Raw genomic sequence first — 21,769 nt, 5'->3', positions numbered from 1 at the left:
CTCAAAAATAATAATATATATATATATGTGTGTGTGTGTGTGTGTGTGTGTGTGTGTGTGTGTGTCTATAAATCAGATGTCAGTTCTCCGATCAAACCCTTGCAGTGGCTCCCATCTCACTCAGAGTAAAACAGAAGTCACACTGGTCTACAAGGCCATATAGAGACTCGTCACCATTTGCCTCGCAGATCTTATTTGCTTTTTCTTTGCACCCTCTCTGATACCGGCAGTGGGTTCTTGACACTCAGAAAATAGAAATCGACCAAGAATCTAAGATGGACTTGAGCAAGGAAGTTTATTAGGGCTTTCAGCTTGAGCAGAAAGGGAGACAGCAACCAGAGGTATACTTGCAGCTGGCTCCTTGAAAGCAAGCTAGTCTAGTTTGTTATTCTTCTCTGGGCTTTGTCTAGGTGACATCATGGCATGTTTGGGGTGGTCTGTTGGATACACCTTTGCAGTCCCTTGTCATGCTTTTTCCTGTGTCTCAGGTCTCATTGGCATCTTAAATCTCCACGCAGGGGTATGAATTTTATCATTAACATGATGCAAAAGTTAGGTTAGGATAATCAAAGTCCCTACAGCACATGTTCATTTGGGGAAGGTCTTTTGGAAGTCCCTATGCTGATGGCCAGGATGTTTGTGGTTAGAGTGTTCTATTTCTTTTATGTCTGATTGGCTGATTTTATCAGCGGAAGCTTCAGTGGCTGCAAGGTTATGGAGCTGGGTGCTGCTGTAGTCAGCACAGCATGTAAACAAGTGTGGAGGGGTCCCTTGTCCTGCCTTCCATTGTCTGCCTCACCTCTGCCCCTTTTTCCAGTCATAGTACCTGCTTTTTACCTCCAGGCTTTCCTGCTTGGTATTCTATTTGGAATACTCTCTCACTTTCTCAATGTATTTTTTCTTTATCACTTTATGAGTAAAATTTTCCAAGACCATATCATTTAAAATATCACCTCTTCCCTCCACATGCTATGCCTTTTCCTGCTTCAGTGATCTTCATAGCAGTCAGCACCATCTGACACACTATGTTTCACTCATTTTGTGTGTGTACCCCCACCCAATAAATATAAATTCTATGCACACAGGCATATTGTTTTGTTCTTTCTCATTCACTGCTCTAATTCCCAGAGCATAGAACAATGCTTGGTACATGCTATGTGCTCCTTTTTGTTGCTGTTGTTACATTAACATCCTCATAAAACTTTTTCTCCTCAAACCAGTGCTTTAGCACCAATAACATGATGCTTTTCATATATATGCACGAGCTCACACTTTTTAAAAATGACATTCGAAATAACTATTTATTTTCCTGATTTCAAAGTATCAGCCTACGGACAACTTGCTGGCTAGAAGAAAAATCTGATTTTCAATGGAACTATCACCCTAAACCAATGGTGTTTTTTTTTTAAATTTTTTTGGCAGTCTTTGTTGCCCAGGCTGGAGTGCAGTGGTACCACCTTGGCTCACTACAACCTCTGCCTCCTGGGTTCAAGCGATTCTCCTGCCTCAGCCTCCTGATTAGTTGGGATTACAGGTACCTGCCACCATGCCCAGTTAATTTTTTTATTTTTAGTAAAGTCAGGTGTTCACCATGTTGGCCAGGCTAGTCTTGAACTCCTGACCTCAGGTGATCGACCCACCTTGCCCTCCCAACGTGCTGGGAATAGAGGCATGAGCCACTGTGCCCAGCCCAAACCTGCGACTTTTCTATCACTTGGAATTTACATAAACCGGACATCATGTGTTTCTGATGTAGTGCACTACTGTGTACATTAAATCTGTAAACTGTTCCTGACAGGCATATTCACTTGATTTCAATTAAGTGTATGAAAGTCACTTGTACTTTACAGGACATGGAGAGTACAGAAGCCAAGTAAAACGATTAAGAATCAAGCCAATACAAAACAAAAGCAAAACAAATAAAAACATTCTGTAAGTCTGGTCTCCAAGAGATCAATGTTCAAAAATGGGGAAGTAGGGGAGAGGAGCGTGTTTTAGATAAGAAAACTGGAGACACAACCGAAGTTATGGCTGGATCCTTCTTTAAACAAACCACATCTCCAAGACATCTGGGGCATAAATGTGGAATGACTACATGTCTTTTTTGAATAATAGACAATAAGATCCAAGCAGGAAGTAACAAAGGCTTTATTTTCAGAGGGAGAAGCAATCCCAGGATGGAGTGAGCGCTCTGTGGCAGTGAAGGGGAGCTGGAATATATATATGCCTTACAGAGTCAATCTTACATACAGATTGAGTAGGTTTGGAAAAATTCTATGAATATTCATGAGGGAAGTCAGGCACTTGCACTTCGGGAAAACATGTAACATACATTTCATTTTAACCATGAGGAGGATTTTAGCATTAGAATGAGGTGGGATTTAGCTGTATGCCAAAACGTGAACTGTAGGGCACAAAGACAATTTGTTCAGTCTCTACAAGCTGGCTGAAACTGGCTTAAGGTCTATGTCCACTTATCAATAACGAGTATCTACAAGACTGTTCCTCTAATTGGAGTTGTGGCAGGACTGCAAAGCAGGGGAAAGGGGTTTCTGGCTGGTCAGTCAGAATGCGTTGGAAAATTTTCTAACTATAGTTTCTACAATGCTTTCCAGCAGTTGGTTTCTGCTTACAGGAAAGAAACCATATGGCAATTAATAACACTAAGATGATCAATCCTTCAGTGTTTCTGCTAGCCATGTGACTCGATTATGTGGAGTTTTAAGTAGTGTATACTTAACAATTAGTGGTATAATGTCCTATTATAGTATGTATACTATAAAAACTGTCATTGCTATTGTTAACGAGTTTAAGTGATGTTTCTATACCGTTGTTCACTAAATAACATCCTACCTACTTTTTAAGTGTTTTTGTTACCGAGATTCCAGGGGTTCAGTCTAGGTCCTGCTGCTCGCCAGAGAATGTCAATGACTTAGAGGAGGGAAGGCTTTAATCAGGTGCTGCCTCTTAGCAGAAAGGGAGATGAAATCACAAATCCGTCTCCCCGACCAAAATTGGGGGGCTTATGTAGCGAGAAGGGCGAGAAAACAGGAAATCAGGGAGGGATAAGGAAGCAATCATGATGGATGAGACATAGGGAGTCTCACAGTCTGGATGCAGTGATCTGGTGAGTTTCAGTTCCTTGCCTCAGGCAGGAACATGAGTTCCTAAACTTTAACATTTATCTCATGTGAGATAAATGCGAAATTTCAAGCTTTAGGGTTTAAAGAGACTCAAATTCTTTTATTCAAAAAACAGCAAATATCAAAACTTCTGAGGGACAACTGGGTTGGCTTAATAGAATTCCGAAATGCATGCTTGCAACTTCTCCTTGCGTGAGCTTATGTACCCCAGGAGCTTCTACACGCCAGAAACTCGGTCGTTAGGTTAAGTAATAGAAAACAGGCCGCTAGGATTTAAGGCCCACACTCCTTCCCAGGAAGATGATTGGTTGGGCTAATTCGCGCCGCTGGCCCATTGCCAGGCACTGACTTTGTTCCTCGCTCTCCGCCATTTTGAGCGGTTACGCAGTGTCTTGCAGTTTCCTCACTTATTTATGTCGAAAACCATGCATTTTTTAGGACTCAAGAGAAAAGTGGTAAGGTAAACAGACACTATACCTCTAGCCTTTTCAGTGCAATCTAAGGCCCTACTAGACCTCCTGAAAAAGCTATTTAATAAACATAAAGGGATCGTAGCCTAAAAGATCGTAGGCCGAAACCCCAAATGTAATTTGGAATGGAAAAAAACAACGGCTAAAAGATGAACGTACCTGGTGACGGGAACAATTAACTTAGAGACCAACCAAGCGTCTAACAAAAAAGTCATGAGCTCTTTTGAGGAAAACTGTGGGCGGCCCTGAAAAGGGCCTTTGATTTGGGAAGTCGAGATGTTAAGTTGTTTAAGCAGGAACATTAGCCACCGAAGCCGTAAAGAGTGCGTCCCTGTCGCTTGAGCGCGTAGACCACATCCATCGCCGTCACTGTCTTGCGTTTGGCGTGCTCCGTGTAAGTCACAGCGTCACGAATCACGTTTTCCAGAAACACCTTCAGAACCCCGCGAGTCTCCTCGTAAATGAGGCCAGAAATGCGTTTGACACCCCCGCGACGAGCAAGGCGCCGGATAGCAGGCTTAGTAATACCCTGGATGTTATCTCGCAGGACTTTACGGTGACGCTTAGCGCCTCCCTTACCCAGTCCTTTTCCGCCTTTGCCGCGACCAGACATGACCAACACACCAACGAAAATAGCCTCAGAAATCTGGAAAAGCAGCGCAGGTAGTACTCTTATATGCCGGGAATTCGGACCTAAATGAAGACTGAAATCGCGCATACGGGAACTTTGGTGCTGCCTGCTGGCCCCACCCTTCACAGATAGGACTGGGATGACGTCACCAACGACTCCAGTTCCCGCCGGCAGAGTGCGCTCTCCATGGAGGCATCTCTGCAAGTCTTGCATCCCAAAGAGGAAATTTAGGCGTATTTTAACGCCTAAAAATGAGATTAAATACATGAACATGTTTAAAATAATTTGCTGCTTGGGATGCTCTAGGACGATTGAATAGGAGCTTCGGCTCACAAGACCGGAACTGCAGCAATCTCCTTCCAGGAGGAGTTTGCTGCTTGGGATGCTCTAGGACGATTGAATAGGAGCTTCGGCTCACAAGACCGGAACTGCAGCAATCTCCTTCCAGGAGGAGTTCAGCTTTGTCCCCATAGGCACGGTGCCTCTGGCATTTCTGCTGCTTGCTCTCTTGGGGACGGAACCCCCTTAGGAAGTGTTTGAAAACTGCAAGATCTCACCCTCTCCACCACCAAGCCAAGGGAAATCTGACCAAAAGGATTTTCTTCCCGAAGAGAAAAACATGGATAATTAGTGATCCCGCCGGGCGTTGTGGCTCACGCCTGTAATCCCAGCACTTTCGGAGGCTGAGGCGGGGGGATCACCTGAGGTCGGGAGTTCAATACCAGTTTCCAATATGGAAAAACCGCGTCTCTACTAAGAATACAAAATTAGCTGGGCCTGGTGGCGCATACCTGTAATCCCAACTACTTAGGAGGCTGAGGTAGGAGAATCATTTGAACCCAGGAGGCAGAGGTTGCGGTGAGCCCAGATCACACCACTGCACTCCAGCCTGTGCAACAAGAGCAGAACTCCGTCTCAAAGAAAAAAAAAAAAATTTTGATCCCATGAATTCTGGTCCTCGCTGTGAACGCCTGTGTTACATTTTTGGCTTATTTTTCTTTCTTCTCTGTTTTATTAAAATTTATAATTCTGATTAAAATATCTAGCTAACTCGCACATCTAAACCTAGAAACTCACTGGTGTGTTAAATGTTTACTTCTCTATTGTTAGTTTTCTTTTCTCTTTGATGCTGGTAGCAGCCTTTATCACAAGAGAATTGGCAACGTGTAATGGGCCAAGTTATTAAACAGGCGACTTCCTACAGGCTTTTAAAATAAAAGGTGGTGTTGGGACTCAGAAAACAATGCTACAAAATGAAGGCCTCAGAGTAAGTTTTTCTCCTTCTCCGACCTTCCTCTTTCTCCCTCCCAATCTTCCCCGAAGCTAGCTATAGGAACTAGACTCCTTCCTTCCCAAGATGGAACATATAAACCAAAGCTAGACCCAAGGCTAGCCATAAAACCTAAAAAATATGAATCCAACTTTCCTTCTGCCTTTTTGTGTAAAAACTGGCAGTAAAGAAATTGCCTGGCTTACCTCGTTTGATTGTAGGTCATAAGACCCCGATTCAAGAGAGGGCTTGTCCTACTCCCAGGAGGAGAGAATGCTGCCCAGAAAGTCCAAGAAGAATATAGACAGGCCTTGCTGGGCTATTATCCTTAGCTCAGTCTATTAGCATTAGCTCGTACCCTTTGTGTTCAATCATATTTCTACACAGCTGTCCATACTTTGTTGAATCTAAGCATAAAAATGTATGATTTCCCCTGTATCTTTGGGTCTTCAGTTGGAAGGCTACTGGGTGCATGTTAGTTCATTTGTATGCCCTGCTAGACATACAAATGTTAGGATTTCTACTGTGAAAAGAAATCAAATATGTAGAAACTATAAACAAAAAAGAACTGTAAATTGCTGCTGTTAAAATCCCAGCAATATCAAAATTCTGTGAGACTGTGATATTTAGGAAGAATTTACATGCTTCTATAATAATTTTAATAGTATTTACATATTTGTGTTTAAATATATAAAATTGTAATTTAATAGAACATTAGTTAATACATTACTGAATTCTTTCTTTTTTTTTTAAGTTTTTTCGGCTGTAAGTTTATTCAATGCAAAATAATCCTCTCCAGTTTTACTGAGGTGGCTGACCAGGTCCACGACCAAATCTGCCTCTAAACTGGAATTCGGTTGTTGACCCAGCCTCAGCCTTGGCTTTCTTGTCAGCACCAGGGGACATAGCACTCCGTCTGTAAGTATCTCTGTCAGCTTCCCCTCTTGTGAGTCTTGCAGGTTGCTCACCCTCCAGACCTTTAGGCGGAGGCCTGCTAGTCTCTGGACGGCTGCAGTGTAGGGTGGCAGGCACAATCTCTGGGGGCAGATGAAGATAATTACGGAGATACTGGATGCCCTCATTGGTAAGGTACCACTAGAAATGTCTCCAGGCAAACTGTTCCTTCAAGTAGCCTCGGGACTTGAGAGACTGCATGGCCTTCATGACACGAAGGTTGGGCACATTCTTCTCTGCCATTTCTAGATGCTAGGCATATGGACATCCTTCTTGGCCACCATGACTCCCTCCTTAAAAAGGAGTTCATAAATGGCAATCCGGTTCTTCTTAGGCATCAACATCTCGGCAGCTGTAGGGTCCTGGGCCGGGGCTGGTACATTACTCAGTTCTTAAACTTGCATGGGTGTATTGGTTTTCTATTGCTGGTTTGAAAATTTATCACATTTTATGATTAAAAAATACAAATTTATAATTATATAGTTTTAAAAATTGGGACTCAGTCACAGATCTTACTGAGCAAAAGTGTCAAGGTGTTGGCTTGATATTAACTAAAGAAATAAAGAGCCTGTATCTTTTCCCTTGCCTTTTTACCTGATAGATGCCACTCTCTCCTTAGATCATGGTCTTTTTCTTTCATTTTCAAGGTCTGCAATTTATGGCCAAATTTTTCTCATGCTGCCATATCTCTAGTTCTCTATTCCAATTCCCTCTTCCACTTTTAAGAATCTTTGTAATTATATTGGGTTAATTCATAACATGCAATATAATCTCCTTACTTTAAGGTCAGCCAATTAGTAGCCTTAATTCCATGGAAACCTTAGTTGCCCTTTGTCATGTTACCCAACAAAGACTCCAGGAATTTGCAGACTCCAGGGATTAGGATGTGGTCATCACTGGGGTATCCTTATTCTGCTTGACATAGTGGATCACAATATTTTTAGAATCTGATAGAAAGCTATATAATTTGTTCTGGAAAGGGGAAACACATATGGCCACATTTCTGCATATAATTTCAGAAAGTTGTTGTATTCCCCTCAAGCTGATGTAGACCTTAGTTTAGATATTTACTTCTGGAACTACACAAAGGAAAAATCGACTGCTATGCCAATGTAAATTGGCACATGAAACTATTTAGTATTTTTAGTTTTCATTTTTCTAGGTTTTTCTTGTTGCTTTCATTTTTTCAGTTGGGTTTTGTTTATTTGAATGTTTATATATGCTTTTTATGTGCTGTGTTCTGTGTTCATTTATGTGCCGGACAGGGAGTGGGAAGTTGAAAAATAATTATGGGTCGGGTGTGGTGGCTTACGTCTGTAATCCCAGCATTTTGGGTGTCTGAGGACGGTGGATCACCTGAGGTCAGGAGTTGGAAACCAGCCTGGCCAATATGGTGAAACTCCGTCTCTGCTAAAAATATAAAAAATAGCCGGGCATGGTGGTGCGCGCCTGTAGTCCCAGCTACTCAGGAGGCTGAGACGGGAGAATCGCTTGAACCCGGGAGCCAGAGGTTGCTGTGAGCCGAGATTGTGCCATTGCACTCTACTCTGAGCAACAATAGCGAAACTCCATCTCAAAGAAAAAAAAAAAAAGTAATAATATAGAATACTATTCCTTTTTTCTTAACTGGGTTGAAATTCTAAGAATATTTTGTATATAATATTTTAAATATTTTTAAGATACAAAAACATTTTGTAAAAATTTTAAGTACTCTAAAATGGATGCCATTCACAACAGTTTATGATCTTAAGTAAGGTTTGTAATTACAAAGAATACAGTAAAACTTCAGTATCTTTATATATGAGTATATAGAATAGAAAGATTGTGGTATTTGTAAGTAGAATGACATAAATTATTTTTTCATTTAAAAATTACAACTTTTGCTTATTAGAATAAAATGAACACATATGAAGTCAACCCTGAAGGAAAAAAAGTCAAAAACAACTTTGAGAAAGTGACAAGAAAATATTTTAGGATTAGGGGTGTTTCTCTCCTGGACTTCCAGTCATTACTCCCAAATGGTATTTTGCCAGTGGCCAAATTTTAACTAAACCAAGAACACTTTTGATTATTAGTGCTGCATGCAGACACCAGTGTTCACATTTTTTCAGTTTTCATGCACATTACTTGTCTTGCTTTCCTTATATTTTGAAGAATTTGATTACGTTATTTTAACCAGCTAAATTCGCCAATGCTGTGATGACAAAACCGGAATTAAAGAAGACATTCCTTTCCCTCACACTATGTCAGTAGCAAAAGAAATACCAATTTCAAAAGTTCTTTTCTTATGAAACCAATTTGACAAGGGACACATCACAGCACAACATAAGAAAAATGTGCTTATCAGCACAATGAGCTATCGTTCTAACCAGCACTTGGGGTAAAACAAACATGCTACGATTAAGTACAGCATTTTGCCTTCAACCAGTCAAAAGAACTGGTCTAGACCTACACAGCAGCAACCCCCTCAAATCAGGATAAAACCAAACCTGTTAGTGGTAAACACAGAAAATATGCAGGTAATTACAACTCTGTAGCTGAAAAAGTGGGTGGCTCTTAAAAGAGCCTTTGGGAGTGGGTATGAAAACGTTAGAATTACTTAGAGCTGGTGTACTTGGTGACAGCCTTGGTGCCCTCCGACACGGCGTGCTTGGCCAGCTCCCCGGGCAGCAGCAGGCGCACGGCTGTCTGGATCTCCCTAGAGGTGATGGTCGAGCGCTTGTTGTAATGTGCCAGGCGGGAAGCCTCGCCCGCGATGCGCTCGAAGATATCGTTGACGAAGGAGTTCATGATGCCCATGGCTTTGGACGAGATGCCGGTGTCGGGGTGGACCTGCTTTAGCACCTTGTACACGTACACGGAATAGCTCTCCTTGCGGCTACGCTTGCGCTTCTTACCATCTTTCTTCTGCGCCTTGGTCACCGCCTTTTTGGAGCCCTTCTTTGGGGCAGGAGCGGACTTAGCAGGTTCAGGCATGATAAATAAACACTTCGTCCACAACCTAAAGAGAAATGCAAGTGTTCTCACTCTGCAGCTGGTAATATTTGTAGAGCTCCTATCCTAAACTGGCATTTAAAAGCTTACACATCGATTGGATAAATTGTCTCTGTGTGCCCTGTGGTATGCAAATTAGGTGATTCTCGCGTTTCGTTGCAATTGGTTGGTTATTCTAGCCAATCAAATAGCGTTATTTACAATTCGACCTCCAAGTATAATAGTTTCTCACTTGCTAACAAAACTCACTTTTACATTTTTGTCTTTTTTGTTTAACGTCGGTTTTAAGATTTCAAAATGTCCGGACGCGGCAAGCAAGGCGGAAAGGCCCGAGCCAAGGCTAAAACCCGCTCTTCGCGGGCGGGGCTCCAGTTCCCTGTGGGTCGAGTGCACCGCTTGCTCCGCAAGGGCAACTACTCCGAGCGAGTCGGGGCTGGCGCGCCAGTATATCTGGCGGCGGTATTGGAGTACCTGACCGCCGAGATCCTGGAGCTGGCGGGCAACGCGGCCCGCGACAACAAGAAGACCCGCATCATCCCCCGACACCTGCAGCTGGCCATCCGCAACGACGAGGAGCTAAACAAGCTGCTGGGTAAAGTCACAATTGCTCAGGGCGGTGTTCTGCCCAACATCCAGGCTGTGCTGCTCCCCAAGAAGACTGAGAGCCACCACAAGGCCAAGGGCAAGTAAAACGAGAACTCGCATATTGGCTTTTTACGGAAGCAATCTTAACCAAAGGCTCTTTTCAGAGCCACCCATGTATTCATTAAAAGGGCTCACATTTTCTCTATGTAAGTAGCTGTTCTGCAGCTTTCTTTAATAATTCTTTCACCTATAAGTGAGTGTTCTTGCACTCTGAACCGTGAAACTAACCGTCCATTTTAAGGATGCCATAAAAATACTTGAGCAAATTGGCGGGGCGCGGTTGCTTAACGCCTGTAATCCCAGGACTTTGGAAGGCCAAGGTGGGCGGATCCACAGGGTTAGGAGTTCCAAAACAGCCTGACCAACATGGTGTGAAACCCCGTCTCTACTAAAAATACAAAAATTAGCCGGGCGTGGTGGCGCGCTCCTGTAATTTTAGCTACTTAAGAGGTTGAGGCAGGAGAAAAGCTTGAACCCCAGAGGCAGAGGTTGCAGTGAGCCGAGATCGCGCCACTGCACTCCAGTTTGGGCGACAGAACGAGACTCTTTCAAAACAAACAATCCAAAAAAGCAAACTAATTAAAATGCAAAGAGACTTTATGTCACATGTAATTTAAATCGATCAATGCAGCAGCTCGTTAGGATTGCAAAGCTGTTAAAAGGCCTGAGAAATACAGGAGAGAAGTTAATGTTTGTCAGAGAAGTTAATGTTTGTCAGTGTTTACATTTACATAGAAATGTAGTTAGTGACTTAAAGCAACAGAACAAGAACCAACCTTTTATTGTCTTGTATGCATCTTAATGATACGAAATAACCTGTAATTTGTAAGGATTTTGGGTTTGTTTTTGCAAGCCACTTTCAACTCTACTGAGCTAACCCTAATTAATTATAAATAGGAATACAAACCTACATCCTCTGGAGCCAGATGGCCCTTAGGTGGAGCTTCTTAGCACAGTGTTCAGCATGACTAAAAGGGCACACTGGTCTTTTTGTGCCATTTATAAATTTGGCTTTTTTTTTTTTTTTTTTTTTACAGCAGATTACACAAATACCAGTTGAACTTGTAAAAGATAAGAGACTGCTTTCATATGAGGATGTCATATTGTGGTGAAATTAAATATGTTCATGTAGCTTAACATCAGGTTTCATATTGTTACTTATGAGTTAATAGTCATGGTGCATTTGGAACAAATTATTGAAAATATCTCCAAGTTTAAATAGACAAATCAAGATATGAAATTAGCCTTTCTAAACTTAAGAGGGTAAAAAGAAATCACTTGGCCAATCACAACTAGCGCGCGTCTTTTTAAAACGTTGATCAAAGCCAGTTTCAGCGCCAACATTTAAAAAAAAATTAAGACACGTCATCCTAGTAGCCAGATACAATTTTGCAAAGGAAAATCAAAGTACGTTTTAAATAAAAGCCAGAAACATGGCACAGAGGGGAAAGTGTTGAAAACACCAGCAGTTAAAGGAGATGGACGGAGGAAAGTTTTAATATTTGGTCTACATGCAGGAGATGTTCTGTCAGGGAGTGGACGTCTCCACCAATCGAGCTGCAGGGGAAAGGCTGCCTTGTCCAATCAGAACAGGGCTGTCTTTATATATACGGGTAGAAAAGGCTAGACTTTCGTTTTTTCGTCATTTAGCGGGGTTTAGAAGTTCGCAATGGCTCGTACCAAGCAGACTGCTCGCAAGTCCACGGGTGGGAAGGCACCACGCAAGCAGCTGGCCACCAAGGCTGCTCGAAAGAGCGCTCCGGCCACCGGCGGCGTGAAGAAGCCCCACCGTTACCGGCCCGGCACCGTGGCTCTGCGCGAGATCCGCCGCTACCAGAAGTCGACCGAGCTGCTGATTCGCAAACTGCCATTCCAGCGTCTGGTCCGTGAGATCGCGCAGGACTTCAAGACCGATCTGCGCTTTCAGAGCTCGGCGGTGATGGCGCTGCAGGAGGCCTGCGAGGCCTACCTGGTGGGGCTCTTTGAGGACACCAACCTATGCGCCATTCACGCCAAGCGAGTGACTATCATGCCCAAGGACATCCAGCTTGCTCGCCGCATTCGTGGGGAGAGGGCGTAAATTGTCTTGTGAATGTGTGCTAACCAAAACCCAAAGGCTCTTTTCAGAGCCAACCACCTTTTTCTATAAAAGTTGCTGTGTACTGTTGCTGTCCGTAAACTGGAACCTCTGTTCAGTCAAGGTAAGTAAGCATTCTTATCTCTATCCGTTCCCCCTCCTCTCACGGAGTTGGTGTAAAAAGCTTTATTATAATTGGGGCAATTCCTAAAACAGCCTTTAAGGTACAGTTTTAATTTCTCTTTGTTTTGGGGGCCGCTTTCTTAGGCTTGGATACCTCCGGCTTGGGAACTTTCTTGGCCATCTTTGACCCACCAACCTTCTCCAGCAGCCTCCACCCGCAAAAGCCTTCTTTGGGGTCTGCTTGGTACTCTTCTTCGGAATAAGGACTCCCCAAGCTTTCTTGGGCCTCTCGGCTGCCGGCACAGCTGTCTGGGGCATGACTGCAGCGGCTTTTCTGGCCTCGGTCTTGATTTTCCTGACACCACCCGGTTTAGCGGGAACGAACCCGAGGCGCCGCTCTCCTTACCACGAAGATGCCTTCGTTTGTTTTCAAGGCCCAACTTTATTCAAATAATTTTTAAAAATTTGTATTTATTTTTAGGGACGAGGTCTCACTATGTTACCCAGGCTGGCCTCAAAACTCCTCAGCTTGGCCAGGCGAGGTGGCTCAGGCCTGTAATCACAGCACTTTAGGATGCCAAGGCGGGCGGATCACGTGATGTCAAGAGTTCGAGACCAGCCTGCCCAAAGCATTGAAACTTCGTCTCTACTGAGAATACAAAAATTAGCCGGATGTGGTGGCACACGCCTGCAGTCCCAGCTACATGGAAAGCTGAGGCAGGAGAAGGGCTTGAACCCGGGAGGCGGAAGTTGCAGTGAACCGAGATAGCACCACTGCACTCCACCCTGGGCAGCAGAGCTAGACTCCGTCAAAAAAAACAAAAAAACAAAATCCCCAAACACAAACAAAACCACCAAAAACAACTCCTTAGCTTAAGAGATTCTCCCGCCTTGGCCTCCCAAAATGCTGAGATTACAAGCGTAGGCCACCGCGACCGGCAAGGGCCGCTCTTCATATCGTAGCCGCCAACACCTACTTGAGCGCTGCCACGGACAGGCCGCTGCGCTTCTTGGAGGCGGCTAAGTCATTAGTGATGAACTCATACCGGAGGGGCCTGGACGTCTTGCGCTTCACTGCAACTTCGGACTTGGAAACCTTTTTCTTTACTTCAGTCTTTGACTTGGGAGATAGACCAGGAGTCACGGCATGTACAGTTTCGGACATGATTGTAGGTTTGGGTATCTAACAGTTAAAAAAAAAAAATCAGGCTGCGAGTGTGTCTGTGATTACGTGTATGTCACACACAGACACGCTGCGCGCTGATTGGTTCCCAGCTCAGTCTTTCAGCTTGGCAGCAACCTAGTCTCAACCCTGTTTCTGAGTTGTGTTTGTTGAAATTCAGAAAAGCAAAATAGTTTACATTTCCTGAGGAGGAATCACACCAATTCTATTCTACAATGAACTGGAACGGCTAAGGCTTTATGATCTTCACGTTTTCTTTCTCTAATTTTTATTAAGGCAGCCTCGGCCTTTATCAAAAGCTCCAACTTTCAGAGATTCACAGTTCAGAGGGACAACTTCTTGATTTTCATTTAAAATATAAATTCTTCCATTCGTGTCTTCAAATTGCTTGCTGTCTTCTAATAATAGCCTACACATTTTTGGCTTCTCATACATTGAACAACTACTTGATTTTCATTGAGATTTAACGAGAAAATCTGTTTTATGTGAGAAGAGAAACAACAGGTTCTTTTTCAATTTCTCCACAAGAACAGCAGTACGGATACTTAGAACAACAGCTCTTTCTGATAAAATTAGTTGGGGCTGAAAATATTTCATGATAGCTTCTTGTAACTATTTGGACGTTTAGTTACTTTGGGAGGGTTCCAGTAAATGTTCAACGTTTCCTTGGGAAAATGGGAAATACAATGATCAGTAATTCTGATATGGGGACTGTTTGCATAGCTGAACTCAGGAGAGATCCAGGAAAGGGCATAAAAGAGAGAGAGTTTGACTCGTTTAAGGGTCAAAAAATTTTTTTTGTTTTAATTTTTACTGGGGGAAATTTGTTATTAAAATATTCATGAGTCTTTGGGTTCAGGGGTCTGTCATGCTTGGTGACATGGGGAAGACAGACTTTGGCAAAATATTCAAGTACCAGGATCAAGGAATATACACACAAGCACCACACACACACACACAAAATTCCCTAGAGAGAGATATTTAAAAAACACCCATGTTTCATATTCAGTACTACATTTCTTGTTTAAACAAGGATATAGGCTTATAGTGATGAAGTACAGCTTATGTTCGATATGCGAAGAAAATGGAGTGATGGCAGAAAGTGATTTAACTGATTTTCTTCATGCCTCAATGTCTTGAACGTATGCTGATCTGGGGAGCATATACGTTTCTATGTTTTACTAAGACTATGAAGGAGATAAATGCTGGGAACAGACAGAGCAAAGCCCAAAAGGTGAGGGTTTCACACTTTTTGATCTCATCAAAATACAAATGACTTCATGTAGCAAATTAAACTAGGACATGAACAAATTAATAAATGTTAATAAAAATTAAAATCAAACATTTGAGATGAGACATGAGCTAAATATCAATCACATTTACTTTGAGTGTGTATTCACTTTTTATGGAGCCCATGTATTTCTAATCTTAAAATGGCTTTGACCCATTTTATATTTATATTTTATATTTATATTTGATTTCCTGGGGCACCAACAAAGGAAGAACTGACTTGTAGCCTTCCAGCTGCAGGAATTCTCTAAGGTACTGTCCTATTTGCCTTCATGGGTTTGTGAGTTAGTTTCTTACAGGTAACTAAAGTCTCTCCCTTCAGGCCTGTCCTCTTGCCTAAGTATCAAACTTGGATTTCTGGATGATTGCTGGATATCTGCTTGTTCATCTTCTCTACTGGACTCTCAGTATGACCATCCTCATCTAAGTAGCTTCTGTCTAAGATTGCTGGATATTGGCTTCATGGTTTACGTATATCACACCCTCAACATATCCAACCACATCCAGGAAGCAACCTTTCAAGTGACATTCCTATATATTCTATTCACAACAACACTATTGCTTTGTTAACTGACACTTCAATTATTCCCTTTCCTTTGTTGCTGAATCCAATCTGTTACTAAGTTTGGTGAATTCTTCCTAAATTCATCTTTCCTTGTTTATTTGCCTTTTCATGGTTGTAATTCTTGCTCTTCTATCTCTTCTTTGGACTGGCTATTTTTATAGCCTTCTTATGGGTGGCTCCTTTCTCTCATCCCTCTGTGTTGTCTTCATTCTCTTCATTGCTCTGGGTGAAATAGTCTTCATATGAGCTTCAAATTTATATGCCCCATCTCCTTGTAGCTTTATGTTTCCTTCACTTAACTGGTTTTCTCTATTCTTACAAGCCGTGAAGAAAAAGCTGGATTCATATAGCTTTAGATTTAAGAATAATCTTAGTATGGCAATCAAACTCCTTTATATGGCCTTAAATCAACAATCTGGCAGTGTGGTTTAGTAGAAGCATGGAATTTGCAAACATGATGACATGTATTTCAGTCTTATTTTGCCCCTTAGGAGCTGTGTGATCTTGCTCTAATTATATTACCTTGCAGAGTATCTTTTTTATTTTTTTTCTTCTTTTTTTCTCTCTCCCCCACCGTGTTTTAAACTTCAAACTAATCTAATGACATACTTTGAAATTTTTATATTTTTCATTCCCCATCTCTCAAAATAGATGAGATCTCTCTCTGTTTTAAATTCTTACATTGATGTCTTTCTTTTTTTTCTTTTCTTGAGATGGAATCTCACTCTGTTGCCCAGCCTGGAGTGCAGTGGCATGATCTTGGCTCACTGCAACCTCCGTCTCCCAGGTTCAAGCGATTCTTCTGCCTCAGGCTCCTGAGTAGCTATGACTACAGGCATGCGCCACCACGCCCAGCTAATTTTTGTATTTTTAGTAGACACTAGAGACGGGGTTTCACTATATTGGCCAGGCTGATGTCTAACTCCTGACCCTGTGATCTGCCCGCCTCCGCCTCCCACACTGCTTGCAACTACAGGCATGAGCCACAGCACCAGGCCCCCTACATCAATTTCTTGAAAGGCCATTATAATCTGTTTCCTATTATCTGCATACTTGTCCACTTTTAAATCTTCCTAGTAGTTTACAAACATCTAAAAGTACAGATTGCTATTATAGTACGGCATACAAATATTTATGTAAAAAAACTTGCAGAAATACATATAGGGAATTGTGTGGAACCAGAACATAACTCAAGTGTCCTTAACTTTCCATTTCTTTATTTTGCCTTTATGGCTACTCCCCAAATGATTGTTTTCTGCAGCAGTATGCCCTGTGCAGTATTGCTGACATAGTAGTGCTTGATTCTTGTTTTCTCATTTTAAATTGAATAACTGGGTGAGGCATTATACACCACTGAGGGTGCGGATCAATTATAAAATAGGTAACTTGTTGAAGTTTTCACCATTTAGCTCTGAGTGGCCCATACTATGCCTCTCCTTCTAAGAAGGATTTTATTTTATTTATTTACTTATTTATTTATTGACATGGAGTCTCACTCTGTCGCCCAGGCTGGAGTGCACTGGTGCAATCTTGGCTCACTGCAACCTCTGCCTTCCGGGTTCAAGTGATTCTTGTGCCTCAGCCTCCCATGTAGCTGGGATTACAAGAGCATGCCACCATGCCCAGCTAATGTTTGTATTTTTAGTAGTGTCAGGATTTCTCCATGTTACCCAGGCTGCTCTTGAACTGGGCTCAAGTGATCCACCAGCCTTGGCTTCCCAAAGTGCTAGGATTACAGGTGTGAGCCACTGCACCCAGCCAGAATCTTATTTATTTATTTATTTATTTTTGAGATGGAGTTTCGCTCTTGTCACCCAGGCTGGAGTGCAGTGACTTAATCTTGTCACACTCTAACTTCTGCCTCCCAGGTTCAAGCAATTCTCTTGCTTCAGCCTCCCAAGTAGCTGGGATTACAGGTATGCACCACTATGCCCAGCTAATTTTTGTATTGTTAGTAGAGACGCGGTTTCACCATGTTGGCAAGGCTGGTCTCGACCTCTTGACCTCAGGTGATCCCCCCACCTCGGCCTCTCAAAGTGCTGGGATTACAGGCGTGAGCCACCATGCCCCGCGCAGAATAATGGTTTTAAATGCATTAGATAATATATAGGAATGCAAAGTGAAACAATTATATTAGTATGCCGTTATCAACTTATTAAAAAAATCTAAATGTGAAATATTAACATATGTGCTTTTAAATTTTTTATTTTATTTACTTACTGATTTTGAGACAGAGTCCCACTGTTGCCCAGGCTGGAGTGCAATGGTACGATCTTGGCTCAGTGCACCCTCTGCTTCTCTGATTCAAGCGATTAGCCACCCAAGTAGCTGTGCGCCACCATGCCTGATAAATTTTTGCATTTTTAGTAGAGACATGGTTTTGCCATGTTGGCTAGACTGGTATCGAACTCCTGGCCTCAAGTGATCCTCCCATCTGGGCCTTTCAAAGAGCTGGGATTTACAGGCATAAACCATGGCCTGGCATATGTCCTTTTTAAATTAATACATTAAATAATAATCTACCCATATGACTAAGACTTATTATAGTTTTGAAGGATTGAGGTTTTTTTTTTTTGTTTTTTTTTTTTGTTTTTTTTTTTTTGAGATGGAGTCTTGCTCTGTTGCCCAGGCTGGAGTGCAGTGGCGTGATCTCTGCTCACTGCAAGCTCCACCTCACAGGTTCACGCCATTCTCCTGCCTCAGCCTCCCGAGTAGCTGGGACTACAGGTGCCCGCCAGCATGTCCGGCGAATTTTTTTGTATTTTTAGTAGAGATGGGGTTTCACTGTGTTAGCCAGGATTGTCTCCATCTCCTGACCTTGTGATCCTCCCGCCTTTGCCTCCCAAAGTGCTGGGATTACAGGCGTGAGCCACTGCACCCAGCTTTAGGATTGAGATTTTTAAATGAAATTTTGACATATTGGCAATGGGAATGTGATATAAATAAAAGCACTTGTCCTGCCAATTACACTGTTTGTTGCGTGAGTTCATACACAGAAAAAATGCTAAGTTTCTGTTGGAGAATAGTAAAAAGAAAAAAAAAAAGATTTGACTTCTTTTTTTTTTTTTCTATACTCATTCCCAGATCCCCTGAAGACTTTCTATGTATCCCAGGCTAAGAACCTTACTCTGCAATCTTTTCCATGTACCATAAACTCAACAAACAGCAAACAGCTGTGATAAACTTGGTTCTCCTCACAAGTCATGAAGGAAAAGCCAAATAGTCACCCAAAGGACCTGGAACTTTTTATGGGGATTAATGATGAGTTAAGTTTTTAATTATTTATTATTTTGAGGAGTTCTCCAAATCAGATTTTAGCAAATTGGAATACTCTCTCTCATCCCTTTAGAAGGGTGAACCTTAAGGATAGGAATTGAAAACACCCACAATATTATACTATACCATAATTAATGTTTAGTCATTGCTTATTTGGAATCTAGACATTATTCTAAGCATTTTGATAGGATTATCTGTTTCAACTTAACAAATACTTACAAGTTAGATTTTTAAAAATACATTTACAACAAGGAAACTTAGTATACCTTGCCCAGGGTCACCCCCACAGCATGTACGTGGAGCAGGCTGTCTCTATGACAGTTTGGAGGGATACTATGATGCCAATTTGCTGGAGTAATAGAATGTGGTGAATGATGCAGTGCTAGCTACAATCTGTCCATGATTAAAGGCACAATCAAAGCATAAATTTTCATAAATTTCAGCCCAACAAGGTTTTCTTTTACGGATGTACATAGTCATGTTTTCAATGGGCCCTCAGTGATCTTATCCTAATTTGACCTCTAAATGTGTAACTTTCATATACTTTTAGTTCCCTCAGTAGCGCTATCTAGCTTGCATGCCAAACAGCCCTGCTTGGTTAACTAGGAATGCATAAATCAATAAAAATAATCTGAGACAATAAAGATATGGGTTGCTTAAAATACTTTGAAAGCACCTTGTGGCCCTGCGCGGTGGCTCACGCCTGTAATCCCAGCACTTTGGGAGGCTGAGGCAGGTGGATCACAAGGTCAGGAGTTCGAGACCATCCTGGCCTATGGTGAAACCCCGTCTCTACTAAAAAAATACCAAAATTAGCTGGGCATGGTGGCGGGCGCCTGTAACCCCAGCTACTCGGGAGGCTGAGGCAGGAGAATTGCTTGAACCCGGGAGGCAGAGGATGCAGTGAGCCTAGATCGTGCCACTGCATTCCAGCCTGGGCAACAGAGCAAGACCCCGTCTCGGAAAAAAAAAAAAAAAAAAAGCACCCTGCGAGGGAAACAGTACTAATTATTTGATATTCTGGGAAATGTGGGGGACAACTGTCAGGCTTCTATGTCGAAAGTTTATGAACTGATGGCTCAGTTAATGGCTGCAAGTATAGTGTATATATATACATAGGTATATACCTAGGAGTATTTATTAAATCCCAGCTGAGGCTCTTTTGTTGCCTCAGGCCCCTCCTGGTCTCCTCCAGTCTGAGCAAGGGAGAATTGCACAGAAGGGCGGGAACTGACTGTGGTTCCCGCCCCTTCTCATGAGGTTTTCAAACAGGTCCGTCATGCTATTATAAAAGTGCTGCGTGGCTCTGCCAAAGGTATTGCGTTACAGATTTTAACAGCTGTGCTTTCAAGATGTCTGGCCGCGGTAAGGGCGGGAAGGGTCTAGGTAAGGGTGGCGCCAAGCGTCACCGTAAGGTTTTGCGTGACAATATCCAAGGAATCACCAAACCCGCCATCCGGCGCCTGGCTCGCCGCGGCGGCGTTAAGCGTATTTCTGGCCTCATTTATGAGGAGACTCGCGGGGTGCTGAAGGTTTTCCTGGAAAATGTAATCCGTGATGCTGTCACCTACACGGAACACGCCAAACGCAAGACGGTCACAGCCATGGACGTGGTGTACGCGCTCAAGCGCCAGGGACGCACTCTGTATGGCTTCGGCGGCTGAGCTTAGCTCCACAGTACACTACGGCAAAACCAACGGCCCTTTTCAGGGCCACCTACCCACTCAGGAGAAAGAGTAGTAGTCACTGCTAAAAATTAATGTAGTTTGACGTGTTTAGTAAGTAGTTCCGGTTTTCAAGTTAACATTGTCTTATTACGCCTTGGCTTCATACCTTACTGGCCAGTGAGGATAGTGTATTAGTTTGTTTTCACTCTTGCTCTGTCGCCCACGCTGGAGTAATCAATGGCGCGATCTCGGCAATCTGCAGTCTCCGCCTCCCGGGTTCAAACGATTCTTGTGCCTCAGCCTCCTGCGTAGCTGGGGCAACCGGCTTGCGCCACCAACACCCGGCTAATCTTTGTATTTTTTGCAGCGATGGGTTTTCGCCATGTTGCCCAAGCTGGTCTTGAACTCAAGCTCAAAAGAGATTTCCCTCCTCGGCCTCCGAAAGTGCTGGGATTACAGGCGTGAGCCACCACGCATGGCCTGTACTTTCTGTATTTCTGTAAGGAGACTGATGGCAAACTGCCGCTAACATTCTGCATGGCTATCAGAGAAACAAGGTAGCAAAGACTGTAGCTGCTGGAGAAACAAGGTAGCAAAACCTGTATCTCAGAAGGCAAGTGGTAAAAGCTGATGGTGCCGTGAAAAATAGTGAAAAAAATGGAGGTAGTTACTAGTTCCTACCAAAGCATTGTTATATGAAAGGAAGACAAAATGGCATTCAGATGATTATTGGTGTGGGGGGATGGGAGGTGTGTGGGAGGCACTTGACTGGCAAATACATTCTTTAAAGAAGAAAGTAGTAATTACCGTGGGAGAAACAACCATGAAAGTACATAAGATTCAACATTTTTTAGTGGAATGGGGAAAGGCCAACTTGTTTGGCTCTGTTCCTCTGAGCTGCCTTCCATCCAGATCTACTGGTTTTCTATTGTTGAATTTAAAAGGACTTTTTATTTATGTACCCGTGGCCAATTTAAAGGTATGTTGAACGAGTTCTTTTTTTGTTGTCCTTTTATCTTAAACAGTCTTAGAGTTTATTATTAACACAAGTCATTTTACCTTAAATCATAGATCAGGTTACTGTGGTTGCATGAATGGGCGTTTAAAACCGAGGTTGTCATGATTAAATTCCCATCTTCTTTCCCTTTACACCTCAGGAAATGAGACAAAAATAAGCAAGCTATTCTCTAGTGGGTTACTCCAGTCCTTACAATCTCAGGACTATCAGTATGCCATTGTATTATTCGCTGTCCTCAAAATGGATTTTAATTTGTGGAGAATATTGAGTAAACCCTTCTTTTTCCAATAAAGTTTATTCACTTTATCATAATAAAAAGAAAGCTGGACAGGTGGCTATCTAGCAAGAGACAACATTTCCTGGTCTTTGTGGGAGCAGATGTAAGCATGTGGCTACATTATTTCCAACACAGGTGAGACACATAGAAAAGTTACTACCAGGTCTGGGCTTTGAAACTCCCATG

At 42.6% G+C, this 21,769-nt stretch overlaps 4 protein-coding genes and 1 pseudogene across 7 annotated transcripts in view; 2 read left to right on the top strand and 3 right to left on the bottom strand.

Moving 5' to 3' along the window:
• Nucleotides 1–4,281, bottom strand: part of LOC129038403 (uncharacterized) — a 36,470-nt gene extending 32,189 nt beyond the window's left edge. The window contains exon 1 of one of the 2 annotated variants that reach the window (XR_008503139.2): nt 3,773–4,279. Coding sequence is in view for 1 of the 2 variants with exons in the window: in XM_054491361.2 (XP_054347336.1) it covers nt 3,941–4,226 (286 nt within the window). In the remaining variant the exon portion in view is untranslated. Of the gene's footprint in view, nt 1–3,772 lie in introns of both variants that reach the window. The other variant, XM_054491361.2, reaches the window with a different exon arrangement.
• The window catches only part of LOC129038393 (uncharacterized), a 58,815-nt gene extending 38,458 nt beyond the window's left edge, over nt 1–20,357 (top strand). Inside the window, exons 3-4 of one of the 3 annotated variants that reach the window (XM_054491348.2) lie at nt 11,768–12,127; nt 19,974–20,357. In XM_054491348.2, coding sequence (XP_054347323.1) covers nt 11,768–12,127; nt 19,974–20,285 — 672 coding nt within the window. In that variant the 3' untranslated portion in view covers nt 20,286–20,357. Of the gene's footprint in view, nt 1–11,729; nt 12,309–12,451; nt 14,240–19,973 lie in introns of those variants that run through there. The other 2 variants (XR_010126594.1, XR_008503138.2) reach the window with 2 other exon arrangements.
• LOC129038401 (small ribosomal subunit protein eS10-like) lies at nt 6,316–6,812 on the bottom strand (annotated as a pseudogene).
• On the bottom strand, nt 8,960–9,517 carry LOC129038413 (histone H2B type 1-C/E/F/G/I). The gene has a single exon (XM_054491371.2). It carries the CDS (start codon nt 9,442–9,444, stop codon nt 9,064–9,066), a length of 381 nt encoding a protein of 126 aa, XP_054347346.1. The 5' UTR covers nt 9,445–9,517; the 3' UTR covers nt 8,960–9,063.
• On the top strand, nt 9,710–11,463 carry LOC129038407 (histone H2A type 1-D). The gene has a single exon (XM_054491366.2). The coding sequence runs from the start codon at nt 9,760–9,762 to the stop codon at nt 10,150–10,152; it is 393 nt and encodes a 130-aa protein (XP_054347341.1). The 5' UTR covers nt 9,710–9,759; the 3' UTR covers nt 10,153–11,463.
• Nucleotides 20,358–21,769: the final 1,412 nt, after the last annotated feature.

This window comes from Pongo pygmaeus, chromosome 5 (assembly GCF_028885625.2).
Source record: "Pongo pygmaeus isolate AG05252 chromosome 5, NHGRI_mPonPyg2-v2.0_pri, whole genome shotgun sequence".
Lineage (NCBI taxonomy): Eukaryota > Metazoa > Chordata > Mammalia > Primates > Hominidae > Pongo > Pongo pygmaeus.
This window is presented reverse-complemented; position numbering and strand designations above follow the sequence as displayed.

Coding starts and splice junctions, on each gene's coding strand:
- LOC129038413 (XM_054491371.2), bottom strand. CDS start 9,444: ATGCCTGAACCTGCTAAGTCCGCTCCTGCCCCAAAGAAGGGCTCCAAA.
- LOC129038407 (XM_054491366.2), top strand. CDS start 9,760: ATGTCCGGACGCGGCAAGCAAGGCGGAAAGGCCCGAGCCAAGGCTAAA.